Here is a 12,543-nt window from a genome sequence, read left to right as displayed (position 1 = left end):
ACTTCCCTAGAATAAATACAATACAGCTGATTAAACATGTAACTTTGGAATCAATAAGAATTCCAAGGGAAATAAAAATGAACTATGTATAATAATATTTTGGAATTATTTTTCAAAGTTTATATATGGGTTAGGCAGGAAACATATATATAAAGGTTGGTTTTAGAGAAATAGATCAGCCACCTGAAGTCACCACTGGGAATCTTAGGAATAAAAACGAAATTTTTTCACCTGCATCTATAACTCTGAAACTATAACGAAGGTCAAAGACAAAATATAATTTATTATACAAAGATTCATTGTACATATAGCTTTTTCATACAGCAAATGCAAAAATCAAAATGCTCTATCTACGTTTTTAAAAGCAGAAACTTTTATTATTTATGGGGGGCAATAATGACAAGTTAGCTGCAAAGTTGCTGCCTTTTGCTTTTTTCTTGCTGATGTGAATTTGTGGATAACTTCCAAGATAGAAGTATTGGCATTAAAAGGAGTACAAGATAAAATCCACAAAATGATCGGGAAAGAAGTAATGACAAAGTGTTGACATTATGAAGGGACTAGGGGAGCTCAACTCTGAAACCGATCACTAAAAAAGAAGTCATATAAAACTGACATCGTCCCATCTCACACTGAACAACTGGGACCTTTAGAAATGAGATTTTGCTCTAACCCAAAATGTCAGAACATTTTTTTTATGGACAAAGGGCAGAGAAATCACATAGACACCAAAGGAAATGAAACTTAGAGAAAGGTGATGATAGAACCCTAACAAATCTGCGTATTTCTAAAAGAGTTTTAAAACCTCAGTGATTTTTCTTTTTTAAAAAACTGCTTTGAAAAGTTTATTCACAATCTGTTGGCTGTGATTATGATGAGGTGTCCAACAGAAAATGCTGCAGCTGATGGCATCTGTATTTTATACTTTATGTCCAGAGAGCTCAAATTTTATTTTACAGATGTTTAACTTCATAAAAAATAAGCTGCCCCTCATATATACAGATGAGTCTGCTGATCTACAATCAATATTTCACATTTTTGCAGATGCTTTTCTGGTGCTGCCAGTTTCACTAAGCCAGACACTCTCTATTAATCCAATCTTAATTTGTGACCAAGAGTCCACATTTCCCAGAGAACATGCTACATCAAGGGTCCAACTTGAATATGAAACTAATTTTTCCGTATAAGCAAAGATGCTCTGTTCATTTGAGCATCTACTCCACTGTGTTATCTGAGACAGATTATTTCACCTCATTCACCCTTCATTAATAGAACAAAAATCATTTAAGTTTTAGGTAAAATGAACAACTAAGTCCGTGATAGTCTTTCCTAAGTTTAGTGACATAGAAATAAATCAGAAGCTCTGAACATTTCATTAGCTTTGATTTTTTTTTTGAAGTTCTAGTCTTACCAAGACTATTTTAAAAAATAGGATTTAGAAAAATTGTTTTTGTTCTGTTCTGTTTTGTTTTTCTTAGATTCACTCTCAAGTATTGATTGAGCACCTACTAGATGCTAGGGCATGCAGGTAACTCGAAGATGTGATCTTCAAGATTAAAACTTACTGGAGAGATGAGACATCTCCCTGTGAAAAGTTAGTAGATTCATGCTACAGTGAATGGTATAGGTGTTCTTAAGAGTTCAAAGGAAGGAGGGTGGAGTTCCAGTTGTGTCAGTGGAAACGAATCTGACTAAAGATGCAGGTTCGATCGCTGGCCTCACTCAGTGGGTTAAGAACCTAGTGTTGCCGTGAGCTGTGGTGAAGTTCGCAGACACGGCTTGGATCTGGCGTTGCTGTGGCTTAGGCCAGCAGCTATAGTTCGGATTTGACCCCTAGCCTGGGAACTCCATATGCCAAGGGTATGGCCCTAAAAAGACAAAAAAAAAGAAAAAAGAAAGAAAGAAAGAAAGAAGAAGGAAGGAGGGTACTGAAATACTCAGGAAGCCATTTATGGACTAGGTGGGACTTAAATTAGGCACATCTGGAAGGATGATGATCAAATGAACAAAGAAAATATGGGGAGAATAAGTAGGTGTTTCAGGGCAGAAAAGCACAAAGTTCCTTATAAAGATAAGCACAGGATGGTGCAAATTAGTGAAATCAGCAGAACTGATAAGAAAGGTTTATACTGGAGAAAACATAGGAATGAAGTATAGACTGTGAAATACATGCACAGAGTTGATAGCCTTGAATATCAGGAAAGAATCAATGAAGTTCCTGAGGAAGGATGTGACCATGACAAAGGTGACATTCCAAAAATACTCACTGGATGGTGGTGTGGAGATATATCGGCATGAAATGATAATGGAGGCAGTGAGGCTTGTTGGGAAATGTTTTCTGTAAGGCAGATGCTATGTGATCAGAAATTTGACCAGGGTAGTATTAATGATAATGCAAAGAAGGTGATTAATATGAGTTCTATTACCATGGGAAGACTTAATGAGTTTTTGAGATTCATTAAATGTCAGAGAATAAAAGGAAATAAAAGTCAACAATGGCTTCAAAATTTTGAGTCAGAATAATTAGATGAACAAGGGCTAGCTTTATAATATACTGGTGAAATGTGGGGAAGGTAGACATTGTGGAGATTAAAAAATCACTTTAAAAGAATATATTTGCTGTATGTGAGGTAACATTTGTAATGGGGAGCAAACAGCAATATCCCAGTAGGCATTTGGAAATGCTGTGTTTGAAACTGGTGAAATTTTGCAGATGAAATTATAGCATTGACCCCCCCAATCTTTTGGTTAGAGATAACAATTAATGCCTCAAGAATAGAGAAATTCCCCCAAGAGTGTACATACAAAGAACATATTGGTGAGCAGGAGAGCTTAGAGATGCACTGAATGAGAAACAGGAGGAGACATGAAGAGGAAGCAGCATGTATGTGTGTACAGGAGAGAGGGGAAGAGAGGCAGAGAGAAGGAGAGGGAAACAGGCAGAGAAAGAAAGGAGACTGTCACTGAACTCCTGGGAGGGGATTTTAAGGAGGGAGTCAGGCAATTATACAGAAGGTTGAAGAACATGAATGACTTGAGTGCCTGAAAACTGGTCAATTCTTAAGAAAAGGTTCTTGATAAAGGGCAAACTTCATCATCTTTTGCTGAGAGTTGGACATCTTTCACTTGGAGGGGAAAAAATTAAAGATTGCACTTCTGCAAGAAATTTAATCTGCATACTCTTTAATATTCTTTTTTTTTAATACTCTCTTTTAAAATGCCCACTTCCCTAATGGTAAGAACTTGGAACTGTGTCATACCTGCAAACTGATTTTTTTAATAATAAATTCGGTCATAGTCATCTAAATTTTATCTCCAATTGCGATAAATTGTAGAGGAATACATTAAGGGATTTATCTCTCCCAAGTTTTCTTCTGATGTGACAGGAGCAAAGAAGACGTTTTTAATCAATTCAACTTCCCTACCAAAGGACGCTGTATTCTGGTTAACTTTCATATCCATCAGAGGCACAGGGCTTTTTGATTGCAGGTAGATGTTTATGAGCATAAAATTGAGAACAATCAGCACTCAAATTAATGTTACATGAGATTCAACATCTGGTAAGTATGTCGTCATTTGGGGTCATAGACCACCTGCTAGGCTAAATGTTCATACAACTGCAATTTGTTCTGCATGCAAATGGAATAAAAATTATACTTTAAAATATATTTTTTGAATTTTACAGTATGTATGTAGGGACCTCACATTTTGAAACATCAACTAGAAGTTGACAGTGGACTGAACACTCACAGGATGAAACATATAGCACCAAAAAGAATAGCAAATACTTATATTTTTGCAAGTATATAATAAATTAGCTATCATGTTAATTTATTAGTTGCTCTAGTTGATCTAACCACTCTTTATCTGCCAAATATTTAAGAGCAAGAAGAGATCAAGTTCTCAAAGTCTTCATGCTATTTATATAACGGAGCCCTCAAACATCGGCTACTTTTGGCAATAGAGCTGTATCAAAAAACGCCAATCTGAAAATGCCTCCTGCAACACTACAAATGCCAGTCCATGCACAGCACACTCTAAACTATTATGAACTATAGTCCAAGAGCACTTCAATGTTGGCCTTAACAACCTGGAAGTGTCCTGTAAGAAACCCTTTCTGAGCTGCAAGCGGGTACAGACAGTGGCTTCTGGGACCTGAGATCCAGAGGCTTCTTTGTCAGTGAGTTATATATACTCTGGATCTGTGTGGAAGCAGAGCAACCAGAAAGCCTACCCACACCCATTCCAGGGGTTGAGACATCAAGAGTTACCCAGAAAGCTAAGGGTCCCAGAGGATGCTCCAGACTTCATTACCAGCATGGCCAGGAGGCTCTGTAGCCTTCTAAGTCAGGGCTTAGATTACAGAGCAAATCACAGCCAGGGAACACATACCTTCTCCCGCCCTCCATCTCCAGAGTATGCTAATTCCCGAAAATGCCAACAATTTAGAAAGGCCAGCATCTTAGAGAGTGCTAATGAATAATCATTACCATTTATCGGGGGTGGGGGTGAGCTAGTGTCCCTTTTATTTTTACTTAGTTGCCTTTTCACATGATCTGGTTATTGGCAAATTCAATAAAGTATGGAGCAAGATAGTATTAGGTTGGGTGTGTCTGGTGATTATCTGCAACAGATTTCAGAAGCAAAGAGACTTTCTCCACTTTCAAAATGGTAATGCAGAAATCACATTTTACTTTGTTTATAGAAATGAGCCATCCTTTTAAAAAGAAGCAGTTTGGAGTTCCCATGGCTCAGTGGAAACGAATCCAACTAGGAACCATGAGGTTGCGGGCTGGATCCCTGGTCTCACTCAGTGGGTTAAGGATCTGTCATTGCCCTGAGCTGTGGTATAGGTCTCAGACGTGGCTCAGATCTAGCGTTGCTGTGGCTCTGGCGTAGACTGGCAGCTATAGCTCCAATTGGACCCCTAGCCTGGGAACCTCCACATGCCACTAGTGCAGCACTAAAAACCAAAATTAGTTAATTAATTAATTAAAAAAAAATAAAAAGAGGCAGTTTGGAATTCAAATACCAACTAAAGGAGCGTCTTATACTGCAATCTGCATGTTAAAGTGCCTAAAAAGTTTATTAGTTCTGAGAATTCTTTAGGCCTTTGTTGTACTTTTCTAGACAAAATAAGGAAGTGTTCAATCTAGAATTGTGTCTATTAAAGCTGTCTGTGTTTGGCATTGCCTGGCTTCAGTGACAGGCTACCCAATGACTATTAGAGTGATGATTATTGTCATGGGATCATTTTGAGAGCTAAACTCTGTGCTTTGACACTAGTCACCTAACTCTTAATTCCAGTCCCTCCATTTGCTTACTGTGTAATCTTGGGCAGGTTTGTAATTTCTTAAAGCTACAGTTTTGTCTTCTGTAAGGTGGGCATAATGATATGTCCTGCTCTATATGGTTATTGCATCAGAAAGATAATTCTGATAAAGTGTATGGCACAGACGTGCCACATAAATGCTAGACCTCAAGAATGTTTATTGGTTACCTGATCCTGAGTCAAAGACTAAATCATGTTTAATACATTTTTGCTCTGTGCTCGGATTTAAAAAATATTTTGTATTATTTTCTTTTAATAATCAGCATACATGTCGAATCTCTATTTAATGGCCAGATGCTATTTACTTAACCAAAATGTGCCAAATAACTTAACGGCAGAGTTTTCCTAAATGTGCTTTGAAAAACTGGGATTTTGTGGAGGGATTCAAGGTGGCAGTTGGGTGTGGGGTATAGGATGGGGTACAGTGATGAAGGTTGGTGGTCAGTGATCCAGGCTTCAAATGGAAAGGATCTACCTTTACTGACTTAAAGATTGGGCTTCTCAGTAAATTTTACTTTGAACGAAGGGTTCCATAGCTAAAATGGAGAGTAGGGGAGTCAGAGAGGGTGGATAACAACACTCATGATTTACTGTGTCTATTATTTTACTAAAGAAATGCTACAAATAGTGAAGACTACATTAGAAACATTACCATTTGAGTTCTGATTTGACATTAAAAATTTGAACTTTCAGTAATAATTCAAGGGTATTTGGAATTTTATACCTTTCCCTTTCTGGCAACGTTAAGTAGGGAAGGCTCATTAAACCCTCTCTACGTCATCCTTCATCTAAGAAGGCTACTTCAATAAACCAAAGTATCATTACTCAGGATGGAACTTAATTAAGTAAATCTGGCCTCCAAGACCCCATGGCTGCTATCTGTCCCTGTCCCTGAAGTAACCCAAAGCCAGGCCAGGCTCAAGCAGAGTGTGGCAGTTAAGCCCATGAGTGCTGGAGTCAGACTGTCCAGGTGTGAATCCTGCTTCATCCAGAGGCTGTGTTTCCAGACAAGTCATTTCCCATTTGCATAACCTAGCCCTCCCTGTTTTTAAAATGAGGACCATAGCACCAGTTTTGTAAAGTTATTGTGAGGATATAAAGATAATGAACACACAGAAAAACTGGTGGTTAACAAATGGAAAAGGGAGGGAGAGAAGGGACAAATTAGGAGTATGAGAGAAACAAACTACATAAAGTAGATATACAAGGATTTACTATATAGCACAGGGAACTATATGCAATATCTGGTAATAACCTATGATGGAAAATAAACTGAAAAATATGTATATATAACTGAATCACTTTGCTGTATACCTGAAACTAATATAATATTGTAAATCAATTATATCTCAATTTTTAAAAATGTTTGATAAAGAAAATGCACACAAAATACTTAGAACAGGGAAAGTAGAAAATAAGTACAAAGTATATATTAGCTTTTCTGATCATTAAGGATTGAGTTTCTATTAGAACCATTTTCATGACACTCAAATTATTTCCAAGTCTAATTACAAAATCAGTACATTTATCATTTTAAATTTCCTTCGGCTAGGAGGAATAGCAACTCAACTAATTAGCCTTGTATTTTAATTCTTATGTGGTAATTTTTCTCTTTCATATTTCATATTATTTCATATAGTATTACTTCCTTAAATCTTAAATTGTGAATGGAAAAATCAAATTCTCTTGAAAAGAGTCACACAGAAAATATTAAGCCTGCAAGCTGGTCTTAAATATTCTATTATTTTGAATATGAGAAAAGGGAAACATATAATCTAGCCATATTTTATTGCTGTACTTTGTGTATGTTTATATTTTAAGAAAAATATAAATAGTGAAACGATTTTGATATATCATCTATTTGACATTTTGATGCACATACTTTTACTTTGAATTTTTAATTTGTGTATTTACCATTTTTTTTTGAAGTATAATTCCTAAAATCTAGGGGGAAAAATACCCTAAGACCACAAAATAATAAATTCTTTTTTCTTTTTATGTCACATTTCAGATCTTCAAGGACTCCACACGTTGCCTCAAACAGCTGACTGGTCATCTTTTCCTCCCCAACAATACCTCTTGACTCTTGGGTTCAAGAACAAAGAAGATGGGAAATTTTTGGGAAAAGTATCAAGTAGGAAGATACCAATATTTATAGGTAAACCACCTGGACCTATTATCTTTCAATATTGTTAACAGGCAGGAATTGTGCCTTATTCATCACAAGATCTAACATTTAGTAGAGTCTGGGCACCAAAAAATGTTTGTTGGGTCGTACTTAACTCTTCCCAATCTTCTTTGTGGGTTAGTTAACGATACCTGGAATTATTTTTCCCCCAAGACTAAACACAATCCCAATGTGCCCACCTCCCTTGCTCCAGCCACCTCATCCCAAACACAGTATCACCAATGCCAGACTGCAGGACATTTAAAGGATGCAAGTTTTTGCATCATCAATTACCAAGTGTAGAAGAAAAGTATACAACAAAACCATTATATGAAATCAAAAATATAGCCAATAACAACCTTAAATTCCCTTATCTGCCATTGTATTAATACCTATTCCACTCTTTAGTAATCAACCAAGATCTTAGATCTCCTGAAGAGTATTACGGTTAAATGGTGCTCAATAATTATAGTTGAAACTTTCAAAAATCAAGAAAATATTCACATGGAGTTAGTCTCAGACTTGTAGGCTGAATTCATGGTCTCAGGTTGAATTTATCCCTTCAGGTCTACTCACATAATTAAAGATGTGTTTTGTCTAGCCCTCTATCCTCTGAGGCTTATCTCAACTTCAAGCTACATTCAAAATCAATGGGATCTGCACACTTGAATAATACCTGGGAGGAACAAGACAAGAATCAGACACATTTATGACAACATTTTTTCACAACTCAGGGAAAGCATACTCTGCAGAGAGAGATGAATTGTTATAAGCTGTCTCTTAGATCTCTCAATCAGGAAGCACAACAAAATGAATAAATGAGAGTCTCTACAGGACAATGTCTCCTCTGCCTTTCTCCTCATAGATCTTTCATTGTTATACTTGTGGTCTTTGGTATAGGTGCTAGTCCCATCTCAAAGATTTCACATCTATTAATATTGAGATATCTCTTCACAGCTTGCTAAAGCAAGCATTTTGAATGGAAGTCTGGAAAAACAGTATAAAAGTTTATTGTTACAATTTTTAGAACATAAAACTCCCTTCGGTCTGCAGACCAGAGAAGAAACAGTGAGACACATGGAGACGATGGGGAAGCGCATCTTGCCAGTACTGGATTTTATTAGAAGCACCCAAATGAATGTAGGTATATGAGTCTTTTATATTTGTTTGGCATACAACTATTAGACAATTCTAGAAGTATAGAAAGTTTATGGCGCAAATATTCCAAGTATTGGAGGATTTTAGAAAACTTGACAATAAATCTCATTTGCCAAACCAAGCAAAACTTAGCAAATTATTTTATTCCTTTTATATTAAAATATATTGTAAAATTATAATGCTATGCTTGGTAATTTCCAGCATTTATTAGGCTAGTGTCTCTTTAAAGAGTCTTTTCTTTGTGGTTTCCTGATATCCAACTGAAGGTTGCATCGAATTTCTTGCTCTAAGTTGTAACAAAATTTTAGTAAACATAATGTTTGCTTTATTTCATATATTGGGCTATTGCATATAACCTTTGCGTTACCTACACAAGACTTCAGAGTCTTTAAAGCTAGTTCCTCCCCTCACACTGATAAACTGGATGCTCCTCTAAACATTGGCAGCTGATCTTTATATGCCCTTAGGTAAATTATCTAATCCCTTTCTCTGACTGAGGGAAAATATGCCCTTTCTATTTTTCAATCTTAAGAAACCCAAAATGAGACCTGAATTATGCTGTGCTATTTTACACAATTTAAGCTATTGTACTGAAAGTACATAAAGGGAACATCTCATTAACAGGTTATAAAGGCTGCAGATTTCCCCTTTTTAAATATTTTTCAAAAGGCCTTTAAGCTGGAAATTTTAAAGAATTTTCTTTTTTGTGGCTATTGTATTACATCATTGATTTGATGTTCTTCGCTTACAAGGGGAACCAAGGGGGTCATTACAAACAGCTACTTAACATCTGTTCAGCTCAGTAACATTATTCGGCATTTCATAACAGCTATAAAATCCCTAATCTATTTGCATGATTTGTAATTCTATGCATTACAAATCCAAAAGCACATTTTCACGAATTTTCCTACCACACAGCTTTCCTTTCCCCACAACTGTACTCAATTACCTCCCCTATAATTCTATTGATAAATCCATTTCTATCCTAGTTATCCTGGACTGTCATAACAAAATATCATAGACTGGATGACTTAAACAGCAGACATTTGTTTTCTCATGGTTCTAGAGGCTATAAGCCTGAGATCAAGGTGCCAGCATGGTCAGGCTTTGACTGAAACCCTCTTCCTGGCTTGCAGTGGGCAACTTCCTCTGACCTTAACATGAAAGAGAGCAAGTTCTCTGGTGTCTCTTCTTATAAGAGCACTAATCCTGTCACCAGGGCCCTGCTCTCATGACCTCATTTAAATCCTAATTACCTCCCAAGGCCCCATTCTCCAAACATATCACATTGGGCACTAGGGCTTCAACATACAAATTTTGGGTGGACACATTCAGTTTACAGCTGTCTCATTGGCTCTAATACAAATTTTGCACCCTGCTCTCCAATTCACCTTTACCACAACCTCCTCTATGTATGCACACACACACACAGACATACCATCACCAACCACCCCATCCTAATCAGACACACACACACACACATCAACACTGTCATCATCAGGCCTTGCAAACAGTGGAGGCCTTGCTAACAAGAACTATCACCATGTGGTATTATTTCACTTCATCTACACATGGCTAACTTAACAGTGCCAATGTGCTGGACATTGTGGAAGTGCTCCGTCTGTGCCCTTGCTCTTTGGGGCAATACCTGCCATAATTTGCTACTTGTCAGGAAATTGACCCCCTCATCATCTATTGCCAGCTCAGTGTGTTGTGAATGCAGGTTAGGCCAATCTAAGCTTTACGCTGTCTTTAAATGCTCTTCACTCATCTCCTTCTTACCTTTCAAAGGGCATTCTGGAAGCTTAGAAATTTGTATATGCATGTATCTGTATGTGCCTATAAAGGAAATTTGAAAACCATAACTAACAAGATTCTTAGAACCTAATCAATAAGTTAGACTTCTTTAGAATGAGGCAGTAGCACTTCGCTGGCTGCAAGGGATGTCATCGACTTTCTTATGTTTGCCTCTATGGGAGATAACAGCTTTTTTGGAAGATTGTCTCAAAGAGCTTTAATGAAACCAAAGTGAGTGAACCCAAAAGTACCCAGAGACCACAAATATATCCAAATATCAGCCCCTAGGTTTCTTGTTATATGTCCAACCACCGCTCCATAAAGCAGGATTGCATAAAATTGGCTGTAAAGGTAACCTGGTTTAATGAAGTGAGTAATGAGTTGGTGAGCAGAAATTATTCCTACATGTTACCATTAACTGTGACCCAAGGATTCCTCAACAATGGGTTTAGGATCCCCAAGGTATGTTTTCTCTTGTCAGATGTCAAATGCCATCTACTCAAGTGTTTAGGTATTGTCCTTATTAGTTATGACCCTAGCTTGTGACATCTATAGACTTTTGTCCAAGGCTCTGCTCTGGCCAAGTCACTTACCCTCTGATCTGTCTCTTCTTGTTTATAAAATCAATTGACATCTGCAAGCTCACCCCACAGAGCTGTTGTGTATATATATATATACAATAAAAGTATATACCCATGTTGAAGTGTTTTGTAAAGCGTTAAGAACTTTAGCAGTTTTAACTGTTTGTATTGGTTTTAGTTTGCTTTGAAAAAAGACCTGTTTTAATAGACCTTTCTTTTCCTTTTTAAAAGCTGTGTAATTTGAAATCACATATTCTTCTAAAGTGAAGACTGTGCAGGTGTCCTAAGAATTCCGAATGTTTTTCCTTAGATCACAGATGTGGCTCAGATCTACTCACAAACACATTATTAGTAGTATCATCTACAGCCATGAGGTAGATCTCCTGTCCACAGTGGGGCTTCCCAGGGAACATGGACTTTCACTTCTTGCCATGAGGTGGTAGAAAGAATTAGTCAAAGGGACAAAGTGTCTCAGAAAATAACTCTCCCTCCACTCTGTCACCAGTTTCTTTACCTTTAGAGATTCCTTGCCTAGGCCCACAACACATGGCCTGACAAGAATGATTCTGGCATTTTAAGAATTATTATCTCAAATATTCTCCCACCTTCCTATCTGGTGGCTTTTAATCCCACTGAGCATCAATCCCATTCAACCAGTAGCTCTGCTTTGATGGTATTTTTTGTTCTCTGGGTCTTTGTCCCAATTACTTCACATGCTACCAAATGCCACTGTGCTTTTCCATTCATTAACTTTATTGGCTGCTGTCAGTTTAAAACCTTATGTACTCTGCTTCCTGGGGTAAATGTTAAAGAGTTAAAATAATAAAATCTCTTTCCATGCATGAAGCTTCCTTCACAGGCTGACTTGCCAAAAAATGACCTAACTAACCATGTTTTGAATACCTCATTGATTTTACTTTTAATTTCCTTCAAGTGAAGCATAAAAAGTGTTTACATGTGCACATTTGAAATGAACAATAATATGTTGTTTCCTACCCCTTTTCTTTGCAATTAATGTTTCTATATATTAGGTCAACTAGAAATCCATTCCCAATACTTGGGCTTTGCTTTTCAGCAGTATTACATTGTGCCACTTATTTTCCAAACATTTATCTATACCTGCTATTAAATCTAGACAATTGTCTGGCTGAAGCCTTCATTCGAAGAACTTACTATTTACCTAAACTTCTTGTACCTGTATGAGGTCTTAGCTTCAATCTTGGCCACTTTAGCACACTCTCTCCAGCAGCTAAAGAGCCCTTTGATCACTCCTGTAGTCTCACTGAGCGCGCCACTTCCCTTTAGATTTAGACTTTGCTAGCATTAGATGTAAGCTAATTCCTTTATTTTTCAAGATTTCCTTTATTTTCTTAAAGCAACAGCTTTAGAGCATGCCTGCTGGTACATATTTTTATTTCCTTTTCACTTTCTTGCTCAAAAGCCCCTATCTTATATAGGTAAAATATTAATCTATAGTTTCCTGATAACCAAAACTGCCCTTGGCTTGG

At 37.0% G+C, this 12,543-nt stretch overlaps 1 protein-coding gene and 1 long non-coding RNA gene across 8 annotated transcripts in view; one reads left to right on the top strand and one right to left on the bottom strand.

The window, feature by feature from the left end:
• LOC146397598 (uncharacterized) overlaps window positions 1–12,543 on the bottom strand; it is a 115,104-nt gene that overhangs the window by 19,119 nt on the left and 83,442 nt on the right. The gene's annotated exons all lie outside the window — the stretch shown is intronic.
• SPATA16 (spermatogenesis associated 16) overlaps window positions 1–12,543 on the top strand; it is a 242,312-nt gene that overhangs the window by 194,699 nt on the left and 35,070 nt on the right. For all 7 annotated transcript variants that reach the window (XM_084986709.1, XM_084986712.1, XM_084986707.1 and 4 more), the window contains 2 exon segments: window positions 7,344–7,490; window positions 8,527–8,639. In XM_084986709.1, the coding sequence (XP_084842835.1) occupies window positions 7,344–7,490; window positions 8,527–8,639 (260 nt within the window).

This window comes from Sus scrofa, chromosome 13, assembly GCF_054392235.1.
Source record: "Sus scrofa isolate SSC_HxYL_T2T_F1_AM1 chromosome 13, Sscrofa_HxYL_maternal_Yorkshire_Landrace_v2.0, whole genome shotgun sequence".
Classification (NCBI taxonomy): Eukaryota; Metazoa; Chordata; class Mammalia; order Artiodactyla; family Suidae; genus Sus; species Sus scrofa.
Note: the sequence above shows the minus strand (reverse complement) of the source record. Positions and strands in the feature narration are given on the sequence as shown.